This window comes from Halichoerus grypus, chromosome 14, assembly GCF_964656455.1.
Source record: "Halichoerus grypus chromosome 14, mHalGry1.hap1.1, whole genome shotgun sequence".
NCBI classification, from domain to species: Eukaryota; Metazoa; Chordata; class Mammalia; order Carnivora; family Phocidae; genus Halichoerus; species Halichoerus grypus.
In genome coordinates this window covers 81,068,018-81,080,423 of record NC_135725.1, presented here as the reverse complement: position 1 = coordinate 81,080,423, position 12,406 = coordinate 81,068,018, and the positions used below count along the sequence as shown (strand labels likewise).

The 12,406-nt window shown below is 38.7% G+C and overlaps 1 protein-coding gene and 1 long non-coding RNA gene across 2 annotated transcripts in view; one reads left to right on the top strand and one right to left on the bottom strand.

The window, feature by feature from the left end:
• LOC118545496 (uncharacterized) overlaps window positions 1-12,406 on the bottom strand; it is an 87,250-nt gene that overhangs the window by 51,410 nt on the left and 23,434 nt on the right. The window lies entirely within an intron of this gene.
• LOC118545490 (glycosyltransferase 6 domain-containing protein 1-like) lies at window positions 1,749-7,688 on the top strand. The gene is made up of 3 exons (XM_078062183.1): window positions 1,749-1,753; window positions 4,688-4,825; window positions 5,262-7,688. The coding sequence occupies exons 1-3, from the start codon at window positions 1,749-1,751 to the stop codon at window positions 5,926-5,928; spliced, it is 810 nt and encodes a 269-aa protein (XP_077918309.1). The 3' UTR covers window positions 5,929-7,688.

The following is a 12,406-nucleotide window of genomic DNA, read 5'->3' as shown; positions in this document are numbered from 1 at the left end:
ATCTGACTCTTAATTTCGGCTCAGGTCATGATCTCTCAGGTTCATGAGATGGAGCCCCACATTGGGCTCTGCGCTGAGCATGGAGCCTGCTTGAGATTCTCTCTCTTCCTCTCCCTCTGCCCCTCCCCCACTGCTGATGCTGTCTCTCTAAAATATATATGTATATATATTTTATATTTATATATAATTTGCTCACATTAGAGCAAACTGAGATAGCCAATAAGTATACAAAAAGATACTCAAATTCACTAGAAATCAGAGAAATGTAAGATAATGTAAAAATGAGCTATTATTTATACCCATCAAACTGAAATCTTTTTAAAGCTACAATCTAATAGTATAGGGGAAATGCTGGTGGGAAGGTGAAGTATTGTAGCCTTTTAAAAAAGTAATTAGGTAACAAACCAATTTAAAAAAAAAACAAAAAACTTTTATTTATTTATTTATTTATTTATTTTTGTATGTATGTATGTATGTATTTATTTGAGACCAAGTGTGAGCAAGTGGGGGAAAGGGCAGAGGGAGAGAATCTTCAAGCAGACTCCTCACAGAGCACGGAGCCCCATGCAGGGCTCAATCTCATGACCCATGAGATCACAACCTGAGTTGAAACCAAGAGTCGGATGCTTAACCAACTGTGCCACCCAGGTACCCCGGGTAACAACTATTAAAAATGAACATAGGTATACAGCAATCCTACTCCTGGGATTAGCCAGTAAAAATAACAGCAACAATACCTAAGGACATGAGATTAAAGTTTCTTGTATCGCTTTTTATAAGGACAGAAATCCCAGAAATAAAATGAAAACCTATTCCTAAGGAAATGGCTAAACAAACTGTCCACACCTTGGAATATTATGCAGCCATTACAAAGGGTGAATGAGAACTAGTCCAGATAAACGGAAAGGACTTCCACAAGTGTGTTGAGTAGAAAGACAAGCTGCAGAAAAGTATGCATTATCTCATTATTACAAAATAAACAAGATTTTAAAAGCCTGGATATATGTGTGTATTTAATGTATATGTCCATATTATACACATGTTATCTACAGAATTCTATGAATATGGCTTGGAGATGAAAAGGGTACCAATTAGGCTGCTAATATGGCAATGTGGCTAGGAAGAAGGGAGGTAGAAGATTGTATACTGTGGAGCAGGAGTAGATGTAGGAAACATACACCCTGGAAATTCTCTAGTACTATCATGATTCTGTTTGCTCAGGGTACATTTATCTCTATGACATCACTTCTGCTTCTTACACTTTTTAGACTCATGTTCAGTTTCCTAAAACTAGATATACATCAAAATAGCCTGGACTTACAGGAAGAGCCCCCACCCTCTCTCTCCAGAACTACTTTTTGAACAAATTATACTCTCCCATATCATTGTCATGATCACATCTCGTCAACTCTTAGTAATACCTTCTAGCATTGAAATCATTTCTAATTCATTTTAGCACCTATTGTCTCTTTATTAGGAACGTGGACGTCTTAGGCCATATATATGATTTCCCTCCTTCATTATCATGCTTCTTTCTATGTCACACCTATGATAGTCTATAGCACTATGACACTTCAGCAGTCTCACCTGTGTACTTTCCTTCCGCAAATTTTCATTGTTAGCAATATACTTCATGAGCAGGTCACTTTGTATCCTGCTGAATACCATCTGCTCAGGCCTCATGAGGTATTTTCTAAGCTCCTCGGATATGGAGTCTATCAGGGTATGAGAGAAACAACCCAACGGAGATGAAGTAACTTCAGTGAAGGGATGGTTGGCAGAGATATGAACAAGGTGAAGAGACCCAGCAAAGGATATGGAGGCATCGAGAGGCCTGCAACAGCAAGAAGCTGTGACTACCCTCAGCCTAAAGGGACAAGGGAAGGGACGGTGTTCCCTGGAGACCAGGGATTTCTGGAACTAGGAAAGGGCTGCCCAACAGAAGCTGTAGTTGTATATGGACAGAGCCGCTGTCAAGATCTCCACAGCAGTAATGCAATTTTCTGCCCGGTAGCTCAGCAGCGTAAGGAACCACAGGTGACCTGCTATCAGGTTCATAGAACCATGACTTACTTCCTAGAGGAAAGACTCCTCCTCCCTTGGGAACTGAGAACACTACACACACTGAATCCAAGGTCACAACAATGGCAAGTAAACATTCCATAAGTGAATTATTAGCTGTAATTGTGAGCAGGAACGTCTCCACCTCCACCTTGTTTTATGAACTGTGCATGTTAGCTTTGGAAGAAACAGTATCTCATAGGGCTCACTGATTCAAAGCATGACTGGGGTACTATTATAGAACAGTTCCTCAGCCTTTTCAGGGAATTAATCTTGGAACTAACACTGAAATTGAGACTTTCCCTGGCTATTCCACTTTCTACCAGGTCGGCTGCCTCTGGGCAGTGAGGCACATAGAGCAGAGACCTTTATGGAAGTGGGCCAACTGCTACATTACTTTCACCGTGAAACAAGTACCTTGGATGGAGGCAATGTTATGTGTGATACAAGGGCAATTAATAAGATATTCTGGGAAAAAGAATAAGATATTCTGCAAGTCAACAAAGCTGACAGATTTGTAGGCAGGAAAAGCAAATCCCTACCCATAACATAAAATATTCCCCTGAAGGAAAAGTGTGGTCCCTTTCTTTATGGAGTCTAATATAATCAACCAGCCATCTGGCTGGCCGGTCCCCCTGGGAAATGGTGTCATACTGTGGGCTCCGATTGTCCCCTGTTGTTGACAAGTTGGGTACTCAGCGCTGGATATAGCTCAGTCTTAGCAAGGAGATGTCCATGTCATTGAGCCTGGGCATAAACTCCATTGGACTCCAAGTAACTGGGGCCACTTTATACAGAGACACTAAGCCAGCCACAAGGGAGACTGGGCAAGGTATCTGGTTGCCATCCAGAGGGTAGATCATCTTGTCCGCCTGATTGCTGAGCAACTGCTTTGCAGAGAATGCCCTCTGGCCAGCATTTACCTTCCAGGTAAGGAGTTCCATACCTGTAAGAGAAATCTAAGGACTCCAAGTCTCTCCTCCCTCTTCCTCTTCTGTTTTATCAAACAATTTCTAAACACAAGTTTTTAACCACCTTCTGCTTTCAGAGACTCTTTTTGTTCTGTCAGCAAATCTTTAATCTGATCTAATGAAGAAAGAGGGATAATCTTCAAACACTTTCATCTTCTCAAATAGATACTGATTTGCATCTGTGATGTGCCTAATTGATAAGCATCACCACTGCGATGAGGGTACATCTGGCCAGTATTAAGGTGGAATTTGAGACTTGTGAGTCAAATGGAAGTGTATAACTATAAACTCTAAGAAGGGTTTAAAAATAAATGTATAATAAATAAATGTGGAAGTTTAAAAAATCCCTAAAATAGTAAGAGTAAGGGTACTTTTCTTTTTAAAGATTGTATTTATTTATTTGAGAGAGAGAGAGAGAATGAGAGAGAGAGCACAAGACGGGGTAGGGTAAGAGGGAGAAGCAGATTCCCTGGCCAGCAGGGAGCCCTATGCGGGACCTGATCCCGGGACTCCAGGATCATGACCTGAGCCGAAGGCAGTCGCTTAACCAACTGAGCCACCCAGGCGCCCAAGAGTAAGGGTACTTTTGAAGAATTTTTTTATTATTAATGTACTATTTTTTTTTTTTAAAGATTTTATTTATTTGACAGAGAGAGACAAAGCGGGAGAAGGAACACAAGGAGGGGGAGTGGGAGAGGGAGAAGCAGGCTTCCCCGCAGAGCAGGGAGCCCGATGCGGGGCTCAATCCCAGGACTCTGGGATCATGATCTGAGCCGAAGGCAGACGCTCAACGACTGAGCCACCCAGGCGCCCCTATTAATGTACTATTAAGGGTTGCCAAATCTTATCTTATCTGGGTCTGGATTTGTAAACAAAACCTATAATCACCAAAAGCAAAATGGCCTCTCACTTTGTATTCAATTCCTTCCAAAATGAGGGTGTTAATTTGCTTCAATAGTTTAATGCCCCACCTCCAGCCAAACTGTTTATTTTTACTTCTGTTTGTTTGCTTTGTTTTTTGTTTGTTTGTTTATTAGTACTAATGCTGCTGCTTCTGCTGTTATTCTGTTACTATTAGAAGCAAACCTAATATTAATCTTTTTTGGATTAACCTTATTTTCTTCCAGGTTGCACTGACAGGCCTAGAGCAGTAGGAAGGGTGGGAAGAAAGCACTCTAGATCTCCTAGGACAAAAAGGAGGAAGAGAAGACAAGGAAGATAAACGCAGACAGTCGTGCTGTCTGCTTTAGGCAATAATCAGAGAAATGTTTAGACACTGGGCTGCTAGTTTAAGCTGCAGTCAGAACTCAAGGGAAAAAAAAATCCCAAAAGGCAGTTTGGTGTACTGATTAAAGCACAGATTGGGAAAGCCAACTGGTTGATCTTCCATCTTGACTCTGCCATTTGTTAGCTGTGGGATACTAAGTAATTGACTCAACCAATCTGTGCTCACGTTTCCTCGTATGAAAAATAGAGATAAGAATGGTACTTATATTGTAGGACATTGCAAGGATTAAGTAAAGACTGTAAAGCACTTAATTACCGTGCCTGGCACTTAGTAAGTACTTTGTAATCATTAGCTATTATCACTTGGACCACAACTTCTGTTGTCATGATAAGGTGGTAGCTTAATTTGTTTCATGTTTGTTCAACAGAAAACGTCCTGATGTAAAAACAACAACTGATTGGTTTGCGCCAATCATATGGGAAGGAACTTACAATAGACAAGTCCTGGAGAAGTATTACAAAAGGCTGAACATTACCATAGGCCTGGCTGTGTTTGCTTCTGGAAAGTAGGTGCTACTAACATTCATCCTTTTTTATTTTGGAAAAAACGTGGATAAGCACCCATGAACTCTCTACATCCAAAGAGTTACTCATAATTAACCCTAATCATGATTTCTGGCTGACCTGCACAATTATTTATAGTGGTTATTTTCTCCAGCCATGGCTGGGAGTCCTTTACATGACTTAGGAATCTTTTTATTAATATCCATTTAGCTCTCTTTTCCTTTCTTCTGAAACAACTTTATGGCTCTTCTCAGGCCCCCAAGCTCACTACCTCCTCTTTCATTAACCAACATAGTTAAGCTCTAGACCCAACTTCTCTGCTCCTACCTCCTGGTAGTTCTTTAGCAACAACGACACATGTGTTAGACAGCATGCTTAAGTGACGTGAATTCTCCTGATGAGTTTTCAAAATAGTGTTTTGTTTTTCCTGTTTCACAGGTTTGTAGATCAGTACCTGCAACAGTTCATCCAGTCTGCTAATAAACACTTCATGAGTGGCTACAATGTTATCTTTTACATCTTGATGGAGGACTTCTCCAAACTACCTCCCATAGAGTTAGGTCCCCTTCGAACATTTAAACTATGTATTGTACTCAGACAACATGTGTGGAAAGACCTGAATTACATATACATGAGGAACTTGAATATATACATCCTAGAACACATCCAGTACGAAGTTGACTTTCTCTTCAGTATGACTGTAAACCAGATCTTCAAGAATGACTTTGGTGTAGAAGCCCTGGGCAAGTCCGTAGCTCAACTCCATGCATGGTGGTATTTTGGACATGGCAAAAATTTCCCTTATGAGAGAAGCCCTAACTCAGCAGCTTTCATCCCTTTTGGAGAGGGAGATTTCTATTACCATGGTGCAATTTTTGGTGGCACACCCTATGAAGTTTTAGCCTTCATTGAAGAATATAAAAAAGGAGTTCAAAATGATGCCAGAAGTGGACTTAAGAGTGCATATGAACATTACCTAAACAAATATTTGTTTATCAATAAACCCACTAAGTTGTTATCACCAGAATACAATTGGGATCCAAATTTTAGACCTCCCCCACAAATTAAACATGTGAAGATAGAATGGCAGTCAAAAAGTATTTGATGGTTATATCATTAGATTCATGAATTAATAAGTGAATCATCACAATAATTCTTCAAATATAAAACTTATTAAAAGTTTCAGTGTTTTAGAAACTTACAAAAATGTGCAATCTTCCAAAATAAATTGTTTTTCTCCTTGCAATTTTGAACCATCTAAATCTACCTAAACTGGATTAAGAAATTAAGTGGATGTTACATCCACATTAAGTGGATGTTAATTTAATGTTAATGCACAGTGATGTTATTATCTACATATTATAAATAATGTAGAAATACTTTTTGAGGCATAAAATGAAGAAACACACCCAGACTCTAGTTCAGAAAATAAAGATGGATAGATAGATGATAGATAGATACACATACATATATACACAATGTCAAAGGAATATATGTAAGGGGAAAAATAAATATTCATCAAATCAACTCACTGACCAAATACTCTTTTTTAGTGTTGGGAGATGTATACTGCTTGTAATTAATCTCAATTAGTATTTAATCTATTAGCTGATTGAACTTAGGTGAACTAGAGACATTCTACCAAAAACATGTCTTACCTCTATTGTTACAAAGATGTTGGATTCATTCTTTTTCCTTTTGGAGGGGGCGGAGGGAGAGGGAAATTCTGGAAATAATCACAGACAACCATAACAGGACTCTGAAAGGTAGAACGAGGAAAGCAGATGGGCTAGGGACCTTGGGACTTGAGGAACAACATGGCAGGGGATTCCCTGGGATTTCTTTTGTCTCCCATATATCCCAGACTGGGCACTGGAGAGGCACACAGCTCAGAACCACCGAAAGGCAAAGACAAAAAAAAAAAAAAAAGCTCTAGGACTAGCTAGGAAAAGGCCCAGGAAAGAGGCAGCTAATCCGAGACCTAACAGGGAACACATCTCCAGGCCATACCTGGCTGGCCTGCTCTGCCTACACCAGAAGCTCAGTGTTTCCTGGCCCTCCACTCAGCAGTAGAAGGAGACCCATCTCTTGGGCCTCTACCCAGTGGTAAAAGATCCCCACCTCTACCACCGGAGGCAGAAGGAGGCCCAGGTACACGCTTCTCTCCCTCAGGGGCACTGGCAGAGATAGAGGAAGAAGCCTGTCAGCACCAGATGACCTAGAGAGAGGGCCCTGGAAAACACTCCATCCCACATGCTCAGCATCCTCCACCCACCACCGAGAGCCCAGGAAAGCGCCTTCCACTCCCTCAGACAATACCAGCGTGATTAGGTAGGCACAGCGTAGCCCAGACAACAGTCTCAGGGAAGCACTCACTGTCCCATAGCCTGGCATCTCCCACACTCCTCCTAGCAGGACCTGCCTGGGAAAGTGCACTCCACCCCTGCGGGCAGCATCAGCACAAGCAAGCAGGAGCCCTGATGGTGCCAGGTGAGTGAGATGGACCAGAATAGCACTCTACAGGCTCTGAATCCTATACTATCATTGGAACCACAGCCCAGAAAAGAAAGCCAGGGACGATGCCCTAAACATAAACAGGGTGACCGCCTGCTGAAATAAAAAATAAAATAAAATAAAATAAAAAATAAAAAACTTAAATAGGATCCAAGGTCTCAACACTTAATATTCCAAATTTCCAGGATATAATAAAAAAATCATTCATACCAAGGACAAGAAAAGTCACAACCCAAACAAGAAAAGGCAATTACTGATGCCAATATAGCGATAAATCTGACAAAGATTAGAGCAGCCGCCATAAAAAATGCTTCAGTGGGCGCCTGGTTGGCTCAGTTGGTGAAGCATGTGACTCTTGATCTCAGGGTTGTAGTTTGAGCCCACACTGGGTGTAGAGATTGCTTAAAAAAGAAAAGAAAAGCTTCAACATGCAATTCTAAATTATCTCAAAACAAATTAAAAACTAGAAAACTTCAGGAAAAAGTGTTTATTAAAGGAATAATGTTTAGCAAAAACTATCTCTGGAAAAACACATACCAGGTACTATCATTTATATATTACTTTACAGAATGCAAAGTAACAGTACATACTGCTTAGGAATATATACATACAGGCAAAAATATAAAGATATAAATTGCAAGGATAATCACCAAATTTGTGATTGTGGTTACCTCTGTGATAGAAAGGAAATGCAATCAGAAAGGGATATACAATATATTTCATCTGTATGTGAAACGTTTTATTTCCTAAGCTTGGTTATTGGTACAAAGGTGTTCATTATAAGTCTTTACACTTTTATGTCTGAAATATAATAAAAAATTACTTTATTGAACAACTCTCCTGAGTGATCACTGTCTCTTGTAGTTTCAAATTTTTCACTCAATACCTTAAACAAAGTTGTAGAGCTTAATTTGCTAATTTTTGCTTTAACCTGTAAAGTTTTTAGGTTATAAAATTTATTGCCCCTACCAAAGACTGTACAAAATGAATATATTTCAAAGGAGAACAAAATATATACATGTGAAATCACTATCTACGATAAAATCTAGAATATCACCATACCTAAGAGGAAAGATTGTCAATGTTCTAGTTCTTAAGTGAAGTAGTGGTTTCTATGTAAAGAGAGTAATAAAATTGACAAACTACTCACAAAATTTAACAAGAAAAAAAAAGAAGGAAAACACAGAAAACCAATATCATAAATAAAAGGAGAGACATTATTACCAATAGCACAGATATTTCAAATATAATAAAAGGATACTTTGGAAAAAAATTTCCAATAAATTTGAATATATGGAAGAAATGGAAATTTTTAAAGAAAAATATAAAACAGCAAATGACACAGGAAGAAATAGAAAAATAAAATATCTTAAAGAAACTGACTCAGAGGGGAGAAACAAGTCTTCCCTCAAAAATAACTAGGCCCTGGGTGAAACAGGTGAATGGGATGAAGAGTACACTTACCATGATGAGCACTGGGTAGTGCATAGAATTGTTGAATCACTGTATTGTACACCTGAAACTAATATAACACTGTAGGTTAATTATCCTGGAATTAACATTTAAAAATATGTAAAATAAAAAATAGACCCTTACCTCATACTATTAAAAAAATTAACTCAAAATGGATCAAAAATCTAAATATGAGAGCTAAAACTACAAAATTCCTAGAAAAAAACATAGGGACAAACCATGACCTTGGATTTGGCAATGGTTTCTTAGATATGACACCAACAACAACAGCAGAAGAAAAAATAAACTGAAAGTACAAAACTTTTATTTTTATTTATTTGATAGAGAGTGAGAGAGAGAGCACAAGTGGGGGGGAGGGGCAAAGGGAGAGGGAGAAGCAGACTCCCCACTGAGCAGGTAGCTCGACTCGCCACTCGATCCCAGGACCCTGGGATCATGAGCTGAGCTGAAGGCAGATGCTCAATGGACTGAGCCACCCAGGCACCCCCAAAACTTTTATGCATCAAACAACATGATTAAGAAAGTGAAAAGACAACCACAGAATGGGGGAAAAAATTGCAGATCATTTATCTGATAAGTCTAGTATCTAGACTTACCTATATAAAGAGATCTAGACTTACCTATATAAAGAGTTCTTCCAACTCAACAAAAAAAGGATGAACAACCCACCTTAAAAACGGAAGGGACATTTTTCTAAAACTATATATACAAATGGCCACCAAGCATATGAAAAGATGCTTAACATCATTAGTCATTGGAGAAATGAAAATCAAAACATTGAGATACAACTTCACACCCACTAGGATGGCTATAATTTTTTTTTTAAGATTTTATTTATTTATTTGACAGAGAGAGAGCAAGAGAGCACAAGCAGGGGGAGTGGCAGAGGGAAAGGGAAAAGCAGGCTCCCCACTGAGCAGGGAGACCGATGCGATGCAGGGCTCAGTCCCAGGACCCTGAGATCATGACCTGAGCTGAAGGCAGACGCTTAACCGACTGAGCCACCCAGGCACCCCAGGAAGGCTATAATTTTAAAAGATGGAAAATAACAATTGTCAGAGGGTGGGGAAGTTAGAACCCTTGTACATTGCCATGAGAATGTAAAATAGTGCTGCTGTGGTGGAAAACATTTTAGCAATTCCTCAAAAAGTTAACTATAGTATTACCATATGACTCAGAAATTCTACTCCTAGGTATAGATCCAAAAGAACTGAAAACAGGTGTTCAAACAAAAACCTGAACATGAATGTTCATAGCAGCACTATTCAGAATAGCCAAGAAGTGAAAATAATCCAAATGTCTATCCGTGGGTAAATAGACAGAATTTGGTTTCCACACACACACACACGCAGAATATTATTCAGCCATAAAGAGGAAGGAAGGACTGGTACACGCTATCACATGGATGAACTTGAAAACATTATGGCAAGTGAAAGAAGCCAGTTATGAAAGACTACCTATCGTCTGGTTCCACTTACATGAGATGTCCAGAACAGGCAACTCATAAGACAGGAAGTAGGTCAGTGGTAGCTTAGGGCTGGAGGTTTACAGAGGGGGAAAGGTAACAGCTGAAGGGTACATGATCTCTCTTCGTGGTGACGAAAATGTTCTAGAGTTGACTGTGGTGATGGTTGCGCATATTTGTGACGATACCAAAAAACCACTGAAGTGAATGCTTGAGAAATGGGTAAACTCTCTGTGAACTATATCTCAGCAAAATTAAGACAAATTATTAATTTTAAAAATAATTCCAAGCTCTGATGTGTTCTCCAGCAAATTCAAAGATGAAATAATGCCAAAATTGCACAAACTCTAGGATGATAGGAAAAGAGAGATTCATCAACTCGCTTTCGGAGGCTGGCAAACTCTGATACCAAAACCTGACTGTGCTCTCAGGTATCCTCTAACTGACAAAGACAATGAAAATTATAGGCCAATCTCATTCATGGACAGAAATATAAAACATATTAAAGAAAATGTTAGGAACCCAAATTGAGAAATCTATTAAAAAGATAATCAATCATGATCAAGGTGGATTTATCCTAGGGATGTAAGGTCAGTTTAACATTAGGAAATCAAACAGTGAGATCTACCACATTATAAAATTAAAGCAGGGAAAAAAAACTCATAGTATTTCTAGATGTAAATTTTTTTAAAAAATTTTTTGATAAAATTCAACATCCATTCATGATTTTATTTAAAACTTTCCCCAAAAAATAGATTGGAATTTTCTTAATCCAGTCAAGAATATCTACAGAAAACCAAAGTAAACTTACCATTTGCTCAATGTTGAATATTAGAATCTTTTCCTCTGAAAAGAGCAATTAAAGGTTTGCTGGTATCACTACTTTTGTTCTATATTGTGCTAGCGATTCCAGCCAATACATGAAGACCAGGAAAAATAAATAAAAGGCATAATTATCTACAGATGAAATATTATGTACGTAGAACCCCCCAAAGTGATAAGCCATTAGAATTAATAAGAGCATTTAGCAAAATTGCTAGATGAGGAATCAATATACCCAAATCAACTGCATTTCCAAATACTAGTCATAAACTGTTAGCAAATATATTGTTTAAAGATCTCTTTTTACAATAGCATAAAAAATCAAGTATCTAGAAATAGACCTATCAAAAGATATGCAAGACCTCTACATCTATTGAAAGTCACTAAAGACTAAAATAAATGGTGAACTGGAAGATTTAATAGGGCTAAACATGCCAATTCACTCAAAAACAATTTATCAATTCAATTCAATCCTAATTAAGCTTCCCAATAGGTTTAGTTTTTTGCTTTTGGTTTGGGGTTTTGTTTTTGTTTTTGTTTGAATTTGATAAATTAAAAAAATTTTTTTTTAGAGAGAGAGAGTGCACACATGCATGAGTGGGGCAGGGGGTAGGGGCAGAGAGAGAGGGAGAGAGAGAATCCCAAGCAGGCTCCATGCTCAGTGCAGAACCTAACAAAGGGCTGATCCCACGATCTTGAGATCATGACTGAGTGGAAATCAAGAGTCCAACGCCTAACCAACTGAGCCACCCACATGCCCCTAGACAAGCTGATTTAAAACTTTATGGAAATTTTAAGAACCAAGAATATCCAGAACACTCTTTAAAAAATGAGGTGACAGTTCTTGCAATATCAAATATTGACTGATGATGGGCGCCTGGGTGGCTCAGTTGGTTAAGCGACTGCCTTTGGTTCAGGTCATGATCCTGGAGTCCCAGGATCAAGTTCCACATCGGGCTCCCTGCTCAGCGGGGAGTCTGCTTCTCCCTCTGACCCTCCCCCATCTCATGCTCTCTCTCCATATCTCATTCTCTCTCTCAAATAAATAAATAAAATTAAAAAACAAAAAACAAAAAACAAATATTGACTGATTATGAAGTAAAAAAAATAAAACACTAACACTGTCACAGAAATTGACAAATCAGTGGAACATAACCAAGATATGCAATGACTCACACATAAATGAACACTTATATACGACAGTAATGGGAATGCATGGTTATAAAAAAAAAAAGGTAATCTTTTCAGTAAATGGTGCTGGGAAAACAGAATATTCCTATTAAAAAAATGAAATTGCATTCTCTCTCAC

What these genes read in the sequence shown, in the direction of transcription:
- LOC118545490 (XM_078062183.1), top strand. An exon ending in GCTGTGTTTGCTTCTGGAAA is followed by an intron (nt 4,826 to 5,261) that starts GTAGGTGCTACT and finishes CCTGTTTCACAG; the next exon opens with GTTTGTAGATCAGTACCTGC.